Source organism: Drosophila montana, unplaced genomic scaffold, assembly GCF_035044405.1.
Source record: "Drosophila montana isolate Dmon_TW-CO22-7 unplaced genomic scaffold, ASM3504440v1 contig_2581_1, whole genome shotgun sequence".
In the NCBI taxonomy this organism is placed as follows: Eukaryota; Metazoa; Arthropoda; class Insecta; order Diptera; family Drosophilidae; genus Drosophila; species Drosophila montana.
Genome location: NW_026997444.1, coordinates 469,332 through 490,372, shown reverse-complemented (window position 1 = coordinate 490,372; position 21,041 = coordinate 469,332). Strand labels below are relative to the sequence as shown.

Below are 21,041 nucleotides of genomic sequence, written 5' to 3'. Positions count from 1 at the left end.
ACACACATATATATATATATATAAGCTAGATAATGTCAACTCCATGCTAGAGTTTGGAGTGTGAAGCTTTCCTTTTAAAAACATGCATTATGTACATATCATATTTCCATGTTCATGCAATTGTATGCATGCGTATAAATTCGAAATGTTATTCGGCTTTGTGAAAAAAAAAACAAAAGTTGTTTACACAAACACGTACGTTATTTTGAACCTTTAGGTGCTACATTTTCTGTTAAGCCAATGTTAATCAGACGACTTAGATCACATACTGACGTTCGTGATTGCCATATAATATTGTCGTCCGGTCCGGCCGACTCCGTCAGACATATGTATATATATTTCGTGACAAAAATTATGGCACCCTCTGCAGGGAATAAACACAGCACGCTTTTAATTATATTTTAAATTGCCAAAGAGGGCTTATCACTTACATAAGCAAGAATGTTAACCCGAGGAGTCACCCGCTAATCTAAAACGACACCTCATAAATCAGCGGGCAGTCCGCGAGTAAATCATCAGATCTCAAATGTCAACTTGTCGCCGTGGCTCTATATCAATTTGGCTGAAGCGAAATCACAGCAGCGCGTTGTCAACAATCGAGTTTTATACAATCGTCGCTGCGATTTATTTGATCGCAATAGCGCGAATCAAATGCTCGATTAAACACATTGGGTACTCTTCCCATTAAAATTAGCACCTGTTAAAAGTTAACAGGTGTACAAAGAGTAGAATTTCGAAGTGTGTATCAGAATTCCCTGGCATAAATATCCCTTTGGGAACCGATTACATAAGCAATATCTTCTATAGGGCATCCGAAATTCGGTCAGTTTGTAAGATAACAATTGGAAATATTAGTAAATTATGGTCAGCTCTTGGCGTGGTTTAATCATAACATCTATATGCTAGCGAGCTAATAAAATGCTTTTTATAGCCATATAGCCATAACTTAAACGCATATATGACTTGTTAGTATGGAGCTGCCATAAATAATGTCCCGCACGCCCAGACATACAGTTAAGAAAATCTTTTCAAATCACAGCCATCGATTATGGTTAATTTCACGGGGCCCATAAAGCACTTCGGGAATTTCGATTTCTATAAGATATAGTTGAGTCACAAGACTATTTTAAATCGCCCATAAATTGAGTCACATTTTCAGCGATTTTGTTCCAGCAATAGATTACTGCGTACTCTAATAAATCGAAGAAATGCTTACTCTAGACATAAAAAGTGTCTTTTAGATCATAAGCATTTATTTTCCTGATTAGCAGAGTTATTATATATGCGTTAAATAAAATGTAAAATAATTTTTATAATGTAAAAATATCGAAATCAACTTGGGCTCGTCCGGGATTTGAACCCGGGACCTCCCGCACCCTAAGCGGAAATCATACCCCTAGACCAACGAGCCAGTTGAACAACGTCGACAAAGCAAAGCACAAAAGACAGAAAAAGCGCGTCGAAAGATCGCAGACAAGAAAGCCAAATGAAAACGAATCCAAAAGAAGTGCAAGAGAGGCCCAAGTTGGAGCGTCAGCGTCTGAGCGAGCGCGGCGAGGCGCGGCGAGACGAGACCCGCTCTCCTCTCCCGCTGGATAGACAATAACAGAGCAGAGCGAGTCTATTTATAACAAAAAGTTGCCATGTAGTTTGTCTAGTGGTTGCTGCTGTTGTTGCTGCTGTTGTTGCTGCTCGCGAGTGTTGACATCAAAACAAATTGTTTAACATGGACAACACAGCAATACAAAAGAAATATGATGCATGTAAATAAATTCAATTTGGAACACAAAATAAAAATGGAAGACATGGCAATCAAGCGCCAACAAAAAAAAACAACATGTGACAGCAATAAAAACACGATCTCAGATCTTTCAACAGAAATTGGACAATCAAAAAAATTGTTATTGTTAATCAGAACAAGAAAAAACGAATCAAGCAAACGGATTTTTGTGTAGTCGAATATGACATGCTCTTTCCTAAGCGACAAATATAAACTTGGGTTACTTTTGTAAATCTGATCGCGAGGTTATTCATAAAATTCCAAAAATAAAAGGGTAACTTCTATAGAAAGAGAGGTAAGCCTGCATTTAAAGAAATTATTCCTAACATTAATACATATTTTATAAGCAACCATATTTACATTTTACAAAGGTATGCATATATGGGAAATATGGGAAATGTACCAGAAAATTAATTACGACAGCCTCTTTTAATTAGAAACTGAATGAGGAAATCAATCAGGAGAGTGTTTAGAACTCTGGGCGAGCAGTTCTCTAATTATTATATAGGGGTTGGGCCTGGGTTCGCGACTAATCGAGGGAAAAAAAACTGTAGAAACAATTGAACAAATCACAGTCGCTGGACGTTTGACAGCTGATGGCGATAATTTTAAATCAAATCAATTGAATATTGTCACAATTAATTTGCTTAAAAGATATGTATGTGCGCGCTCGTGTCATATTGTATGGGAATAATAATTGTCAGCGCCCTGTAACAAAGTGGGATTTTCTGAGCGCTGCTCGTTGAATGTCAATTGATTTAATGTATTCTTTTATTGATTTTTAATTTCAGCGCTGCCTGTTTTATAGCTGTCGCCGAGAGTTTGTTAACGCTTGCGCAAATGCCGCGCCCACCTCTGTCCACCGCCCCACGTGTCGCTCATGAAATTCAAATTCAAATTCATTTTGGGCTCAAATCGAAACGCCGCACACAATTTATGCATCTGGCATACGAAATCCGGAATGCAGCATCGACTTCTGATTGCGATTTGACTTTTAAATGAAAGCCGATCGTTTTTTTTTTTTTGAAGTGGAGAGCCAGGTAAGCCTTATTTTAGAATAGTAACTAAAAAGGTAACAATAATTACAGATCAGTTCGTCGGAATGGAAACGCGTTAATTTGGAATCATTTTGCAGAAGGTTGCTTTATTAGAAATAATAGCTATCTATGCGATGCCTGCGACTAAATACCCTTGAAAACATTATGCAGCTATTCAAAATTATTCAAAAATATTATTATGTTAAACACTTTTGTTTAAAATAATAAATAATTTTTTACCCTGATCCCATTTAAAATTGGTATGTGCAAATGTATGTATGTAAGGGACAAAAGGAAGCATCTCCCATTCCCTTAAAGTATATAAATTCTTGGACAACATCAATAGTCGAGTCGATCTAGTCATGTCCATCAGTCTGTCCGTCTGTCTGTAAGTATGAATGCGCGGATCTCAGAAGCAACAAAAGCTAGGCACTTGAGCTATTAAACTTAGGCTCTTCTATATCCGATTACCGATAATATCCTCCAAATCGATATAAAAATTCTATTAAGTTTTAAGAGTTCGATTCATCAAATTTGACATGCAGCTTCTAGAATTATATTCATGGATCAAGTTACTTAAGTTTAAGATAACTATCGCCAGCCCCCTCGCCCGACCAACATCCCATTGCTATAAATTAAATTTAAGTCACAACTTAAACGAATATTCTAAAATTTATTGTAGAAACAAACCCGATAAAGTTTGAATTGAAAGTGATAAGGCAGCTACAGGTAGTCCATTAAGTATGCCTAAAGATGTGCTATCTATACATGCTTGTGCCTACCTCTGGTAGGTTCTATGAATCATATTCCGATAAAGTTGTCTGAGACGATGAAATGATACACTATGCCTGGTATGGGTATTATAGTTGATGTAAATCGGGTAATATATTGGAGTCCTACTTCCAATCCAACTGGCTTAACCACTTTTATTTGGCACGCTACAGAAGAGACATTTATATAGGTTTTTTGCTCTGGTTTGAACGCAATATTACTATATCTACTCGATATCTGATATAAATTGCAGATCTTAATCCACAGTGTAGTTCTTCTAAATTAACAATACTCGAATAATCGTTTCAATAGCAGCAAATTGTGAAACAATTTAAAAACTGATCGAATCGTTCCTTTATATACACATAGTATATAATAGTTAAAAGTATCCAAGTAAATATGACTTGTCGCTTGTGTTCTTTGTATATATTGCCCAAATAGGTTTCCGAAAAAAGAGAAAAAGCTGCCCGAACTTTGATGAGAATAAATGAACACAATATAAGACACCGACTTGATGGATTGTCCGTGTTGATGTCCAGGTCAACATCGTTTATGGCAAATCATCAAACTTTGCGCCTGCAGAGTGGGGAACAAATTAAATAATGAAGACAAATGGATTTTGTATTTTTAAAAAATGTTTCTTTTTTTTTCTGTTGTATATTTGTTGTCCATATGAATTGTTTGCGTGTACTTATTTATTTACTGCGCACTTTTGAATATATTGTTGATGCCTTTGTAGCTTGTCGTATTTGATGTGGCATACATTGAGAAGTATCGCGAGTTTTTAATTTATATGCATTGAGTTAATACACAGTAAATAATTATACATGAATTCTTTTTGTATATTTTTTTTACATTTTTTTCTCTGTTTTGTTTTTTTCTTTGTTTTTTGTTATTACAGTTTTATTATACGCAGTACTTGACATATATGTAGGTGACTTAAAACATTAATGAATTTGTAATCATATTATTATCCGTACGTGTATATAATATAATAGTTAAGAACTAAGCTTAGCCTAGACAAATTAAAATTAAACAAAGCTTAAACATCGGTTAAATGTGTAAACAAAACCTGATAATTATACGATTTGCATATGCGTATGTATATATGTAGGTTGCGGGAGAAATTGGAAGTCATAGAAAACTTTGGTTGAACTTTGAGAACAAACGCGTCTTACAAAATAATGCTCAAAAACAATGTCGCTAAGTTTGATTGAAATTGAAGTGCAAACAAAAACTGAGAAAATTCTTTTCTACAACTGCAACTACGACTTGAAGTATTTGAATGGATAATATTTTGCTTTTTGCTTTTGGATTCTTTGTTGTAGTATTTGTGGTATCTGAAACTTAAACGTAACTAGCGCTCGACAAATCTACAGTTTAGTATCACAGAACGGCGAACGCCGAACGACAGTTCGCTAATAATCTTTTGCTTCTTATTTTCGAAATCATCTCAATGGTTATATAATAAAACAGAGCTGTTGTAACTTGTTGTTGTGTTTGCTGTACAACACTATATCTATATGTTGCTTAGACCGTTGCACAACACTACCTGCCTGCTCGCTTCGTTATTTGGTATCCAAGTCGCGCCTCTTACTGGTGCGCCGCGCCCATGCGCTGTCCGTACATGGCGTACGGCGAGTAGTAGGGACCCAGGGCAGCAGCCGCAGCCGCCGCCGCCGGATTGAAGGCGCCTCCGGCGCCAAAAGGCGAAGGAGCGCCCGCCATGGCGCCCGGCGGCTTGCCATATGGGTGGTAGCGCGCCGCGGCGGCAGCCGCGGACATGGGACTCAGGGGCGGCGTCGGGTAGCCGGCGCGCAGGGCCGATGGCGGAAAGAGCGTGCCGAGCAGCGACTGAGCCTGCGACTGGGCCAGGGCCGCCGCGGCGGCAGCCGGATCCGACAGGTTGCCGGTGTGCGTGCGCAGATGGGTGAAGAGTTCGTCGGAGGTCTGGAAGCGCTTGCCGCAATAGGCGTCGCCCACCACCCAGCTGCAGACGTAGGGCGCAGACCGAGCGGCGGCTGCATTGGCGGCCGCAGCTGCCGCCGCCTGCGAGTAGGGATGGCCTGGAGGCAGGCCGGCGCTGGCCATGGCCATGCCGTACTTCTGGTGCTCGCACTGCGTGCAGCCGGCGGGGCAGGGTGCGCCCATCAGCATCTGTTGCGTGTGTGCGGAGTAGGGGCAGCCGGGGCAGTACGGATCCTTGCAGACGGGCACAATCGCCTCGCCGCCGGCTGGTGTCTTGATGCGCTGGTAGGTTATATACGGATTCGGCTGTCCGGCGGGGCCAGCTCCGGCGCCAGGATAGCCGCTGCTGGCCGCCGCGGCCAGCATGGCCGCATGATGATGTGTAAAGCCGCCGCCGAACGGCGGACGAAACGCGGGATTCGCGTGCTGCTCCATGCCGGGCGGACAGCACAGCGCCGACAGCGGATTCATTCCATACGGGCCGGCTGCCTTGTAGGCCGCCGCCGCGGCGGCCGCTGCCGCTGCCATGCTGCTCATCTCCTTGGGATGCTGTGCGGTGCCGTTGGCATTGTTCAGCACCTCCATGCCGGAGCGCACAATGGGACTGGCGCCGCGCTGCGAGGAGCCGGCGGGCGAGACTGTCTTCCGGTTGCCGTCATGTGGCGTTGTGGCCATGCCCTCCGGCTTTGACTGTGCCGCATCGGTGGGCGTGGCGTTTGACTTGTTGCGCGAGGGCACGCGCTCCTGCGTGGAGCTCTTGGAGCTGGGCCGGGCTGGCTCATCGCTGGCCAGGCTGGCGCTGCTCTTGAAGCTGTTCTGATTCTGCTGGCTGAGCACATTCGTCTCGTACGGCTTGAAGGCCAGCTTCATCTCGCTGCCAATGGTCGTGGTAATGGGCGTGCTGGACTTGGGCGACTTGGCCTGGCTGGGCGACTTGGCCGCCGAGATTTCCGCGCTGCTCGAGGAGCTCGACGAGTTCGACGACGAGGAGCATGTGCCGGACTTTTTGTTCTTATCCACGGCCAGCAGCGGCTTCACGGCCGACGAATCAGCGCCAATCTGTGAGCATGTCTGGGCCAACAAGGCGAGTGGACTCTTTTTGGCATCCATCTGTTAATTGACGAGTGGAAGCAAGGTAAAGTTGCGATTAGTTTTCAATTTATTTAATAATTTGTAAGACCATTTCAAAAAAACTATCCCTTTCTATGATTCGTCAAAAAAGCAACATACAATTTTTTCTATGCTGCCTACCAATAACAATTTTTAAGTATTATGTAGATTTGTATTCAAACGTAGCTTAGTTTCAGTTCATTATTTAAATGAAATGTTTATGGTTCGGCCGCCGTAAATTGCAATTCCCCAAATTATCTCAAAGTCATTTTAACTTAAGCACTTTTTGCATATAACAAGAAAAAAAATTAAAATATTTTAGGCAGCAAAAATAAACTTTTGCTGTCTGAATTTTTACCTATTCCGTATTTTTATGTTTTTTTGTAGTTGGTAGATTTTCAATTTTTTTTTTAACTCTGTTGTGCCATTTTTATGTTTTTTTTTTCAATTTTTTTTTTTTTGGATACTAACCGTTGTGGGCAATGGTGCCAAGTAATCCGGCTGCAAGTACTGGTTGTTGCCGATGGTAACAACACCACCGCCACCTTCCAGGACAACCATTTTGGAGCTGCTTTGGCGTTTGTTTGTCGGGTAATCCACAGAGAATGCGACGGGTTATTCCCGAGCAGCTATACAAGAAATTGCAGCTGCTGGTTGTTGTGGTAGAGTAATCCAAAGGGAATGCGACGGCAAAATTTGATTTGAAAATTATTTGCGGGGTTTTTGTAAATATTTCTTAAAATGCACACTTTGAATTTCTTATTTATTTAAGAAATTGCTTGCGTTCACTGATTTGACAAGTGGCCAACTGAGCTGGCGTATCTTTCACTTTTGTTTTGGCTGTTCAAGCACTTTACACTCGGCGTTGTTGCTGGCGAACGTTCTGACAGATACACAAATGCTGTTGTATGTGGTTGGTTTTTTATGTAGAGTTTACTTTTTCTATTTCAGTTTTTCCGAACACGTCTGAACGCATCGAAGGCTAAACTCGAACTGAATTCAACAAAACTGGCATTCAGAGACTTGCGATAGAGTGAAGCGAAATCACGCTCAGCTGTGTGCGCTCGCGGCACGACTCTCTGGCTCTCTTGCGCTCAAAACCGGTAGCAGCGCTGCACACCGTTTCAGAGTGTTGGAAAAAAGAGAGAGGCATGTGTTGTGCGAGTGAGCTGCACTGTGTGTAATTTTCAAATATGGCGTACTTTTTGTCCAATCAAATCGCATGCGCCATGCAATGGAAGCCGTTAAGTGACCAAGCAGGTTTTTTTCAGTCAGCTGCATGGACATTTCTGGCTCAGCGCCTCTTTGTAACACGGCAACACTCAATGCGAGAGCAACAGTTGAGCGTGAGAGCAGTGCTCTTTTTTCTTTGCCTGATTGGCGCTGTTCGCGGAAGTTTGCCTTTGACGCGCACATTAATTTTATCTTCACACATATGTCACGCGCATCTGGAGCTCACACTCAATCATGCTCTCCCACTCCAACCACGCTCTCGCTCTCCCGCTCCCTCTCAGTCGGCTGTCAACACCAGGCCATTCTACTACGCTCAGTCGCATTTCCTTCGCTGAGATTTGTTTCTCAGTCACTCAACACTTAACCACTCTTCTTTTTATGCCATCGACTCGGCTCGCTCGTTTTAATGTCATATAAAAATTAATTTGTTTGCCGCTCTCCATCGCTCTTCCTCCACATCCACTGCGACTGGCTCTCTACCTCTCTGCCTCTTCGCCCAACGAACCGACAATAACTCTGACTCGGGCATTGTTTAGCGTTTTTCGATTAACTTCTGGGCTCTGTTCTGCGGTTTGTTTTCCACAAGAGCTTCTGTTTGTTGTTTAAGTGGAAATCGTTGTTTTGTCGTTGTGTCAAAGTTGTTCCAAACAATTTTTCACATGTTTTGTCCTCTAGTAATCGTATCATATATGTACATATATGTGTATGTGTGCGTGGCTAGAAATGTGTGCATGTGTGCGGCTTAATTAAGCTTCGGCCAATTGCAATGCGAGAGAGATCTCAGTTCCACATGTGTTGGCGGCGCCACATGATGCACTTTAGACTTTTTTAATTTTTTTTAATAGTTTAATGGTTGCTTGAGTTCATTCATTTTTAATAATTCATTTTTAATTATTCATGCTGATCAAGCCCTAAATTCAATTTTTATTCATTGACTGCAAAACATTTGCATAAAAATAGCTGCGTCTCATTCTGAACCAAGCCACAAAATAATACAAAATAACTATTTCTTTGCACAACAAGTATTCGTGGGATCATCCAACCTTATACTAAGTATCTTCTATTTGAACTATCAGTTGGAAATTGAGTTCTTTTAAAATGCATTGACCAAAATAAAAATTAGTCTACGTATTCATTCAATATCTGATAAGATCAAGTATACCTCGTATATTACGAACATTACTTCTTTCTCATTAATAACATCGGAATACCAAATTATATAAATTTCATTCATATTTTTTTTTACATTTTGTTTGCGTTATTTAAACTTTACTGTTATCATGGAAACACCTTTAATTAAACGTATATGAATACTTACAAAACTATTTATTCTACTGTTAAGTCTTACAACTAAGTAAATTATTAGAGATACATTTTCAAAAATGGAATTGCTTTCAAATTCTGTACTATGTTCCAAAGTAAAATCGTATTGAAATTTATATGATCAATTGAGCTTTTCAGAAAAACATCATTTGCATATAATTATATACAACAGCTGCAAGGATATTTAATCTGCAGTATTCTGAAAATTGATGCTCATTGCATTTGAAGCAAACGAAGATATGTGTTAATATTTGAGATAAGCATTTAAGTGGATTTTACCTTTAGCTTAGAGCTGATTATTGGTATTTACGTAATGCAGATTCTTGGCTACAGGGACTCGGACTGGGATAAGCCGAAGCGAGGGGCGGCTTGCAGGTAGAACTATGTCACAGGCTCTAGGCTCTAGGCTCTAGGCGCTAGGCACTTGGCCAAGGCCAGGCCAGGCCAGGCCAGGGTAGGGTTGGGTAGGCCGAACAACCTTCGCAGCAAATGATGGATTTATTAGGTAAAAGCGTGTTACCTCACGATACGGCTTAAACGTAATTTGCGGCTTTTGCGCTGGCCATCAAGGCGGACAAGGTGCTGGCAATTGCCGGTTTTCAGTTTGGCTCATTTGCGTTAAATGCCAAAATAAATATGCATTGTGCTCAGCACATAAGTAAGTAAGTAAGTGCGGGGGGGGGGGGAGCTACATACTGTAGGTATGTCGGAGCGAGTACGTACGAGCGTAAGTAATTCATATTTTTACGGCTACTTTGTCAGCGTCATAAATTTTCCGGGGCATGTGAATTATTTACTAGCAATGCGAACGGGCAAACGGCAAACGAGATGCTTCTGCCCGCAAATGGTTTGTGCGGGCGGACGGGGGGGAGGCAGAGCGGGCGGACGGACGGGCGGACGGGCGGGTGGGGCTGGCATATAAATAACACAAAATATTATAAATTACACGCAGGGATGTAAAAACGCTGAGCAGAAGCGAAAAATTTGTAGCCGCGAAAACATTTATGTATATATATGAAGAGAATATAAAAAGGAGGCAGCCGCAGCAGCAGCGGCAGCAGCGGCAGCAGAGCACATAAAATTAACCACATATTTCTTCATTTTTATGGCATTTATTATCACAGAAATGTTTGTGTGATAAAAGCGAAGCAGCGCAAAAGGCGAACGATGAACGATGGACGACGACGACGACGACGACGACGACGATGGCGACGGAGATGGCAATGGCGCAAAAGGCAGTCATAAAAATGCAGCCATTTACCTTTTGATTTATGCACAGCAACAACAACAGCAAGGGGGGGAAATGTTGGCGAGGGGGGTGGGTGAGCGGACTCGCATGTTGCCAACACCACCAAGAATAACAACTGCAAAACACGCTGCGCAAAAGAATGCAATAAATTTGACATTATCTCCGGCAATATGAAGGTATATACCTATCAAAAGCTACGACCCAATACTTGTCAAGTGCGAGTAGTTCGGGGCTAGCGGCTCCTCTCCCTCTCTCTCTCTCTCCCTCTCTCTCTCTCTCCAAAGAGGATGCTACAACATTACAAAAATGAATTGGTAAAATACTCTTTTCTTTTTTAATTTAACTTATGCTTTATTTCAACTTTAGTTAATCTTATATGAGTATTTACAAAACTACTCAATCTACAGTTAAGTCTAGCATGAAAATTTACAAGGATAGGTTGATTATATGAATCGAACTGGGAGATCGTTTGGATGAGACCTCCTCATTCGGACTCCTCCAATTCTACGCCGCTTTAGAAGGCGCCTAGCCAGAGTAAACTTTTAGGGGTAGTCAGATTCGCAGTTATCTGCAAAAGATTCAAATATCGATATCAGTTTTATCCGCTGATTCGGATTAGATCATTCATAGTACGATTATTGCTTTCGTTTGATGTTGCCAGCAATACAATAACTCACTTGTGGAGAGCCCAAAATCCCAGCCATTTAAAAAATTGAAAAACAAACTGCAATAAATTCAGCATAGCGCATATTCGGCTCGACAACGCACACACATTCATACACTCACACACACGCACACAATCAATAACTCACATAAAAAATGTTCTTAAAAAGGGATACACATCCGGCATGCCCCCTGGTCGGCTGAGGGAGGGCAGCAGAGCTACCGAAAGACCGACTCTCGATAATTTATCGACAACAATTTATCTCGTAATAGTAACGAGCAGAAGAAAAAAAAAACACAGAACGTTACCGAAGAGAAATTGCCCCTGGCATTGGTGACATTGAAATTGTACGGTAATGCGCGGCAAGGTTCTTTGGAATATTATTCGAAAATAACAAAAAGCGGCCACACTTTTCTATTCGCATTCCCAACCCCTGTGCTCGATCCCCTGGAAATGCCAAATCTGGGTAGATTAATAAAGCAAATTAATGGATAAATTGTTGCTGAATGAATGAATGAACAAAAAACAATGCAATTTGTGGGCTACAAAAAATGTGACACGTGCACGAATCGCAGAGACAAATTGACAATATATACTTTTTATTGCCAATGGCATTGGGTATTAATTGATGGCAAAATAACGCAGCATGGGCAAGAAAAGGTTTCTAGTGCCAAGCCAACAAATTTTGATTATCTTTCTTTTCAACATGAATCACCTCCAGAACTTTACGCACAGCTAAATACGGATTAAATTTTTGGCTATTTGGTGTCCATTATATTGAATTGATATTATAATTGAAATTATGGCGAAAAAACTTCAATTTCAAGTTTCCAGCTCTTATAGTTGCAGAGATCAGCTCGTTATTCTGAACAAAAATTTGTTATATATATATACATTTTTTTTTTGAGGTCTACTCATTAACCACATTTATACATATTTCCGATATTCCGATATCAAATTAAACAAATTTAATGGTGTATTTCTCTGTTGTTGCATTTTGATTTATTATAATTGATTTTCCTTTGTAAATTATAACAAATTAAATAAGCAAAAAATATAACAATTTTTAAAATTGTCGGTCCGATAAGAAATCCCATGACGTCACGATTACAAAGCACACTTAAATGGAGGTTTTTTGTTGTTTGTTTTTGTGTTTTTCAAACAAACTTTTAGCAGCACATGCGGGTCGAATAATCAAGAACCCCATCGCGGTGCTCACTTCCGACTTAAAAGGTAGCTTTAGTACAAATTTCAGCTTCTTACGCCTTGAGCTGTGCGCTGTTACCCAGTTTAGGTGTTCGGGAGTTCCCGACTATGGGATATCCTGGGCCTTCTTCTACCAAAACCAGATGGAGTGAAAATGTAAGAGTCTAGCTTGCATAGGCTCTGAAAAAACGGAACTGGCTAGATCGACTCGGCTAATAATGCTGATCAATGTTATGTATATATGTATACTCTTTACGGACTTAGATATGCTTCCTTCTGCCTGTTACATACAACTCCCATACCCTATTTATTTGGATACAGGGTGTAACTTACTTACAATGGAACTACCCTATAGCAAGAAAAGGATCAATCGAAATATTGGATTTTAATTATTAACTGTAGAGCTTAGCATTAAGAGTTTACACGTGAGAGAAAGTCTTAGCAGTGAGAAATTTACAGAGCCAAAATAATTTTATGAATGACAACAAAATCAAATACAACTGAATTTCGAGTTTAACATTAAAATCTGTGGAAACAACAAAGTCCTGAAGCAACAATTGCATATTCCTTTTGTCCAAGAATCGCATTCAGCTGCGTAAATATTTATGGGCAAACATAAAAATGTTTACGACCTTCAAAATTGAACAACCGGAGCAGGTCCCCGGTGCAACCAAAGGCAACGTCAGCGTCAACTCGGACTTTCGATACTGGCGCTTCCTACGCACAGCGACTATATCAGTCATCCGCAAGGAATAGCCGGGTCCCTCGATGGTCTCCCATGGTGATGCCTGTGTGACTTGTGTCGGCAAGGAGCACATAAATTATGCTCTATACATCATGAATATCTATCGATGCTAGGCATAGCCTTGCCCTGTTTGGGCCTAACAATTTTATGGCCCGGAATCCGGATAGTCGCATGTTTATTGATTTGCTTGACGGCGTCGCTAATTCTTGCCACAAAGGATTCTAAAATACTTTGTCACTCTTGATGGCATTGTGCAGAAACAACAACTGGCGAAACAACAACTGCGGTCAATCAAGGACTACAAGCCTGCCAGGCTACCCGGCTGCCCGGCAGGCAGGCAGGCAGGCTGAGACAGAGGCGGGCAGGCGGCATTGTCCTTGATTTATGGTCCTCATTAATTTCGCTGCCACCAGAGTTGACACTTCTGCGTATGTCCCTGTGCTGCATCTTCGGTTCACTCCCCTTCTAGCTGACACACACACTGACATTTTGACAAATAATTTTATTGACGGTCTGTGTTTGCTTTTTAATTGTCCTCCAAGTTCAGTTCAGCTCAGCTCAGCTGCCTCATCGTCGCACGTGATAATTGCTCATTTTATGACGCATTTATCAAAGTCTCTTGAGGCAACACGCTCTCCCTCTCCCTCTCTCTCACTCTCCCTCTCTCTCTCTCAGTCTGCAATTACCCTTCTTGTCGTATGTCCACGTCATTTGCCTCGCTCCTCTCGCACTCACCGCCTCGTCCTGGCCTTGTCACGCGTCATTTATTTGCCTGTTTTGCCGTGACAGTTGTTGATTGCGATTTCCACGGGCGGCTGTGTCGATTTTGGGTTTCTCGAATTTGTTCGGCAAATAGTTGTAGGCAGGCAAAATTGAACGAAAAATTAAAACGTATTTACTTAAAATGTTACAAAAAGTTGCAATCTTTGGCAATCACCAATAAAATAATGAATATAATAGTTACGATAGAATATTGTTTACCCATTGAAAATGGGTACAAAAGGGTAAACTGGCTTTGTGCAAATGTATGTAACAGACAGAAGGAATATATATATATATTCTTCAATATTCGGGTCGATCCACCCATGTCCCACCGTCTGCCTGAGGTCAGAATCTAGAGAATTGAAACGTAGATCTTTCAATTTCTTGTACCGAACGAGCCTTTTCTACATCATCGATATAAATCGATATCAAAATCCTTTTTGAAAAACTGCCCCGTTTTCCCCGAGCGTTGAAAATTTCAATTCTCAGCTCATTAGCTTTGTTACGGGTATATTAGATACCCTGTGTAAATTGCAAGTACTGTGTTTCAAAGTGTTTTTTATTACATATTTATTATCTATATTGCATTTATGATCGTGTATAAGAATAGTACAAATCGTATTAAATAGCTTAACATTAAATTAATTAATTAACATTAACATCAAATGGAATTTGGAGTTGCCATTGAAAATGGAGCAAAGCGAAAATCGATATTGAATTCAGGTTATTTTACAGCGGTTTTGGTCTTACGTCGGATACAGATTCTTAATACATATGTGAACCAAAGTCAAAAGAACAAACTTCCGAGCCATAACAACCTTCTGGTACTTATTTGAAAAAAAGAAAAAGAAAAACGTAATATGGAAGGAGCCCGAGGAAAACATGAACCCGAAGCAAGGCGGCACTTTTGGCTCAGTTCTTGTGCGCTCCGTTGAAATGACAGGCTGACAGCAGAATTCACACTTCATTTGAGGCACCTCACGCCTCGCATCCCGATTCCAGACGCATTCAAGATCCCAGTCCAAGCCGGGCGAGTGCTAATGTTGCGCATAATAATTTTGTACTAAATTAAATAGTGCGTGGGTCGGTCTGTCCGGGATCTCTCTGTCGGTTTCTGTCTCTCCGTCTGTCTGTCTGTCTCTGTGTCTGTGTCTGTCTGCTGCTGTGTCAGTTCCTGGACAACATGTTGCTGCCTCCTGCTCGGCGGCATTGTTGATTCGGTTCTCAAGCACGCCGCCGTCGCCGTCGCCGTCGACTCAACCACTTGAACGTGAAAGGATATAATTTAGTTTTTATTGCACGTTGTTAGGGTTTTTGCTGTTTTTGATGTGCGCTGCACGGGCTGTCCGAGTAGTTTGGATAGTATGGATAAGTACGCATGCGAGTAAATATAAATACGAGGAGGACTCATCAGTTATGCATGGCATGTTTGTTTTTTAAAGGGTCCTTTACGACTCTACTGAAACCTGCACTCTACTCTCAACTCTCCCGTTCAGTGCTCAGTCGCTTTTTGTGTTAATTTATTGATGTGCCGCTTATCGTCACGTGGACGAAGAACGTATTTGCCTTAGTCCCAGGCAACGTTTAGAGCCGGCTCCCTTTGATGTTTCATAAATCACAGCTGGAGTTTTAATACCCTAGTCGTTTTTACAACTAACTAAATTAAATGGTTTTTGTAGACGCACCTCGCAGCTTTGCGGATCATCGCCTATTCAAACAGATAAATGGTTTAGTTGAGGAGGAAAACTGGCTTTTATTCGCTTGAAATTATTATAAATATTATATTTGCCATAATCTTTATTAAGGTTTTGTTTGAGCTTTATATTGATTGTACATGTTCCAGAAAAATAATCAGTTAATAAATTAATAAATCAACAGATCTCTTCTGAATATAATCTTGTTAAGGGGTCTACGCCAAAAAAAAGTTACCGGTGGTCAAACTTCCTGCTTTTACGTTTAAGCCTTGCCTTGACATATATTTTAAAAGTTTTAATTTTGATTTAATTTTAATTTAATAATTGCCATTTTATAAAATTAATACAATTTATCAAGAACTGCAATGATTATAATTTATGCTTTGGTGCTGAGCTCCCAAATGTTATTATTGAAACCAATTCATTTTTCTCGGTGCTTTCCCAAACATCTGGTTCGGATAAAGATTCGTTAACAATAATAAAGAATTGGATTTTGGGGTTTATATTTATATAACGGCTATTGTTAAACATTTGCTGGTTTACAAATGATTCAAGTGGTTGACTTAGTGCGAGCGTTAAAGGAAGCTCCCAAATATTGTTGTCCTTCTTGTATGAATTTGAAAAACTGACAGTCGACCCAAAGGCCATCACTTGAGATCTCGTGCCTGTGAGTGGAAACTTTGCTGACTTCGCTGACTACCTAGAACTCAATTTAGTTTTCTGCAACAACAAGAAGAACGGCTGGAACAACACTGGAGGACACTTGAATGCAGCTCCAATTATAGAATAACTGCCGGCAGCTCAGCTCAGCGATTCATAATGAAAACATTTAACCTGTCGTCAGCAACATCAGCACGAAAATCATTCCAGCATCATCATCAGCATCAGCATGCCCCTTGCCCCTTTGCCCCCTGGCCCAACGTTGGGCGGCACTCATAATCAACTTTAAATGTCAGGCAACGTCGAGAGCAATTTTGTGGTACCTTCTTCTCGTTTTCAATTATATGGCAGCGCGCTATGATCCTTCGAGGAAGTGGTTAGAGAGTCGACAACCAGCAAGCAGTAACCACTTGAGCAAAACAATTCAACAAAAACTTGAATTGACAGCCGCAGCACCAGCCGCAGCCCCAGCCAGAGCTCGAGGTTTGAGTTGAGCTGAGTGTTTAATACACCTTTTCTTTTACGACGTGGTCGTGTTCGTGGACGCGGTCTTGGACCTGGACTCGGGCGCAGGCTCCTTGTTGTCATTAATGAGACGTCTTCTTCAGGCCGCGCAGTCATTTCCACTTCAAGTTGTCAAGCTATACAGCCCCTCGTCATATTCGAAATTTGTGGCAGCTTGTGTTTTCGACATTTCTGGCATTATGTCGCGCCTATTTTTCACCATTTGCTCACGCCGGGTTAAATGAACGACGTCGCTGTCGCCGTGCTCCTCCTCTCCTCTCTGCCGCCGTCGTCTCTTTGATCTCACGCTTCGCTTCTAATTTGATTATAAACGCACACCTCACACTCAAGACTACCGCGTCGCCGTCTTTCTCTTCTACGCGTCTTCATTTTCAGCCTGAATGGTTGGCAGCACTTCCACTCCATTCCACTTTACTCCACTCCACACTACTTTACTCCACTCTACTTTACTCCACTCTACTATATTCCATTCCCTTCTACGGGCTGATGACTACGCGCCGCGGCACACTCAATGACGCGTTGAAATTGCCATAAAAAAAGGACATGAAGACATTGAGAGATAGAGAGAGAGAGGGACAGGGAGAGGGAGAGAGCCCCGTGAGTCTTGGCCCAGGGTTACGTGCTGACAGCATTTTAAATGAAATGAAAGCGATGCTTTCACTCCGGCAAGAAGCGACCTTTGGAGCGGGGCGTCATTTTGCTAAACTAAGCAGAAGTAATGTCACTGAACTACATGAACAGGTTTTAAGGGCAGCGTTTTGTGTACCGTATAAGTCTGTGAGGTGAGGCTAATGTGATAACTTGCTTAGGGGACTGACTATTGATTTTGGCAAGTGTCCTTAGACTAGATCTTAGAAAAACAGTTAAGAGGTTTACGTATAAAAATACTTGTCCTGACCAACTTACTGATTGGTGATCAACCCACAGCCCAGGCCGTAGAGCTAGCAGCCTGAAATGTTTACTGTAGTTATCTGATGTAATGGAGGTGCTCGCTCAGACATGGATTTGGAAAAAACGCGAAAAACGTTTGTATGCAACTTTTTTCTTTTTCTTAATATTAAATGTGTTGTTTATCCGATTGGGCTCAAATTCATTTTCAATGATCCATGTTCAAATTCATTTAAGATATGTTTCACACTTGTCGAAAAAACAACTCTACCTTGGTGGAAATTGCGGTCAAGGATTCGGTGGGTGAAGTTGCTGGTTCAAATGCACATCTCACATCTCGACTAAAACATATCTTCGAAAACCTTAAGTGTACTGTGTATAAAACTAATGTAAACGGAATAGTTAGAAACCCAGCACCCCATACTAGACTAGGCGTTATTTGGTCTCATTTTTCTCACACTTCTTCATAACCCAAAAAAATATCACTAGTTAATTAGCAAATGTTACACATTTGAAAAGGGAAACCCCGTCTGTCACAATTTGTTGGAAAAGGGTTAATTTTCGGGCTCGACGAGGGAGAATAGCGCATTCACCACAAGAAACTTATTAATGTCTCGAATTACGTACAAATTTCGAATATTCGGCTGTTTTGTGTCTAATCAGTCAATTTCAAACAAAACAACACAGCAAAGGGGTCGGACTTCCTGTTATCGTGTTGCTCCCAGTTGAAAAATAATGCTCCCTACAGCTAAATGTCGTTCTGTGTAAGAAACTTGTTTACCGCGTGGCAACCCTTAGTAACAGGTTAGTCAAAATTTGTTAAAGGCATATTCTTACATTTCATTTAAAAGCTTTTCGCTTTCGAAATACTACAAGAACTGATGCCATAAATACATTTCTTATATAAAGTAGGCAGGTTTTCTCCTGTTCATGGTATTTCGATTATAAGCTATAGTAAAGAGTTTCCATTATCTACCTATATATATATTAAATAGTTTGCCTGGGTTGACTAACTATACACAGCTTCGCTGAAAAACTCTTACTAAAAATAAATTGGGCTCTTAATAAATTGATGTGCTCCGATTACTAATTTAAAAATCGATTTGTTTTCTTGTCTAAATAAACACGATTCATAGCCAGCCATATGGCTGGGGCATAAAAAAAATAGATAAGCTGTCTGCGTTTGCTTGGCTTCTGAACCATAAATTTCCCTTTAACCAGTTAGGAAAAATATCATAAAATACAAAATGAAGAACGCACGACATGTCTCGGACGCTGTGAAATTTATGTGACAATTTTGTGCAGAATAAATGGCCGGACACACGGAAGTAGAACCAGAACCAGAACCAAACCCTGCACCCAAAACCAGGATCACCACGAAGAAGGACGTTGTTTTTGTGAGTGTCCGAACGTTGTTTGGTTTCTTCTTTTTGTTTCCTAAAAATTAGTTGGGTTAAAAGGCACGCACACGGTCCAAAAAGTAGTATCTGGGAGCCGGTCCGGTGATTGCCATCCACTCCGCAATGCCCACAAAGCGTGTGCCCACTAAAACTAACAAACTAACCTGCGCATGGAGTATGGAGATGGGCCGGGAACGGGGCGGTTCGGCATGTGGCATGTGGCTTGGGGCAACTTCAGCACTTGGTCGTTGTCGGTCATGTTGCATAAATCTCATTTGGGCTTTATTTACTCTCAAAATGTTCCCGTTCAGATTGCTATTGCTGTTGTTGTTGTTGTTGTTGGGGCTACTCTGGCAAATAAATTCATTTAGTGGCATTTAGTGCCCCCGTTCACCTTATTGTTCGGGGTCGTCGCCGGCGTCGCCTGGCTGCTCCTCTGGCCAGGACTCGTCGTTGGCTGTGAGCGCTGTGTGCATTTTATGGCAGTTTCTGCGCTTTTGTGGCCGAACATGAAGTGAAAATTACACATACACGCACACAAACACACATGTGGGAAATGTGGCGCAATTGTTTTGCCTGGATAGCGAGGGGATATGTGCGTGTGGATGTGTGTGTGTGGTGTGTGTGTGGGATATATGTGGCGGGATTTGGCTTTAGTCGGCAGTTAATTTTCATATTTTCTAGCCACACACGCCCCGTGCTCCCCTCTTCAGAGAACAGTCAACGCTGTGTGGACATTTTGTCGTAAATAAATATAACAATTTATTTAGATTGCAATGACAGGCGGATGCTATTAAAAGCGCAATTTATGTGTCTTTCTGGGGGAGTGATGTCCTAGCGAGAGCTGCAGGGATGAACTTTATGATGTTGCAAACCAGATGCATTGGGGTCCGCTGGAACTTATGTTCCATTGGGATAAGTACCGTAAAATGTGAAACGAAATCTACTGAGATAGGACGAAATTTATTTGCTCCAAAATATTTAAAATATGTACATAAATAGATAAATCAGACTTAAGCCAATTGATAAATATTAAATATTTCTGTGATCTTTAAAAATGCTTTGGACATTGTTATTATATTCGTATATATAATATGGTTTAGGACTATAAACATTATTTTTAAAATTAAACAACTTACAGCACAAGACGTAAATATAAAAGACAACAAACAATTCGAAAACTGATGTCAGACAACAAATATCTATCTTTTTGTTTTTGATTTGTTTTGATTGTTTTAGTACCCGTACCCATTTAACTTTTTACTTTATTCATATGAGTCCGGCGAACATGGAGCTTTTGTTTGTGTTTTATAATTACTTTGTCTAGTGAACAAATTGATATAGATGTGTGGAAATGCCTAACAGAAATGCATTTAGACAAGGTTGCGTCGGATACAATATATCTAAACTTGGTAATTTTAAGCGCTACTCAAGCTTTGTCAGGTTCTGAAGTCGATGTGTTTACTGAATGATAAGATATAGTCGGATTAAAAATCAGTCAGTCAGTTGCTTTTAGTAATCTTACTTTTGATGCATTTAATCATAAATAAACTATTACTTTTTAACGTATAATTTTATATATTACTAAAAATTGCTAAGGCAAAAAATATGTTCTGCATTTACAAGACTAAATACTGTTTGTGCATTATAAAAACGCAATCAAAGAATGCGCAAGAGAAAGCTGGTCAAAATCTGTTTCATCATGATTTTTACGATTATTACTTTTATTTTAGCCAGGAAAATTGCGAAATTTACGAGCGTTCAAGTAAATTTTAATGTGCTGTAAACGGCAAAGACCCACAAAATGAAGAAAAATGTGCGATAAAACATGAAAAGAAACATTTTCATATCCGTATATGCATTATTTAGGCTGGCCCACAAAGCAAAACAACACACACATACACGACGTAACCATGTACATATATATAAATCAAATGTGAAAATTGTGTGGCATAAAGTTAAAATTGGTACCCTCCCAGCCCGAGACAAGACCCAAGCCCAATGGTCAAGCTGCCCCGAAATTTGT

At 40.8% G+C, this 21,041-nt stretch overlaps 1 protein-coding gene, 1 long non-coding RNA gene and 1 other non-coding gene across 3 annotated transcripts; 1 reads left to right on the top strand and 2 right to left on the bottom strand.

Annotated features, from left to right (window-relative positions):
* Positions 1–549: 549 nt before the first annotated feature.
* LOC135428865 (uncharacterized) lies at positions 550–3,024 on the top strand. Its single transcript, XR_010436334.1, has 2 exons — positions 550–672; positions 2,572–3,024. It is a non-coding gene; the product is annotated as an uncharacterized LOC135428865 (long non-coding RNA).
* Positions 1,340–1,411, bottom strand: TRNAP-AGG (transfer RNA proline (anticodon AGG)). Its single transcript has one exon. It is a non-coding gene; the product is annotated as a tRNA-Pro (tRNA).
* A 1,181-nt stretch (positions 3,025–4,205) lies between the features above and the next one.
* Positions 4,206–7,658, bottom strand: noc (no ocelli). Its single transcript, XM_064683015.1, has 2 exons — positions 7,138–7,658; positions 4,206–6,666 (listed from the first exon to the last, which is right to left on the bottom strand). The coding sequence occupies exons 1-2, from the start codon at positions 7,225–7,227 to the stop codon at positions 5,182–5,184; spliced, it is 1,575 nt and encodes a 524-aa protein (XP_064539085.1). The 5' UTR covers positions 7,228–7,658; the 3' UTR covers positions 4,206–5,181.
* Positions 7,659–21,041: the final 13,383 nt, after the last annotated feature.

Bases quoted from the DNA above. Each gene is read 5' to 3' on its own strand.
- noc (XM_064683015.1), bottom strand. From the start codon at position 7,227: ATGGTTGTCCTGGAAGGTGGCGGTGGTGTTGTTACCATCGGCAACAAC. The intron at 6,667-7,137 runs GTTAGTATCCAA...GTCAATTAACAG, and splicing joins TGGCACCATTGCCCACAACG to ATGGATGCCAAAAAGAGTCC.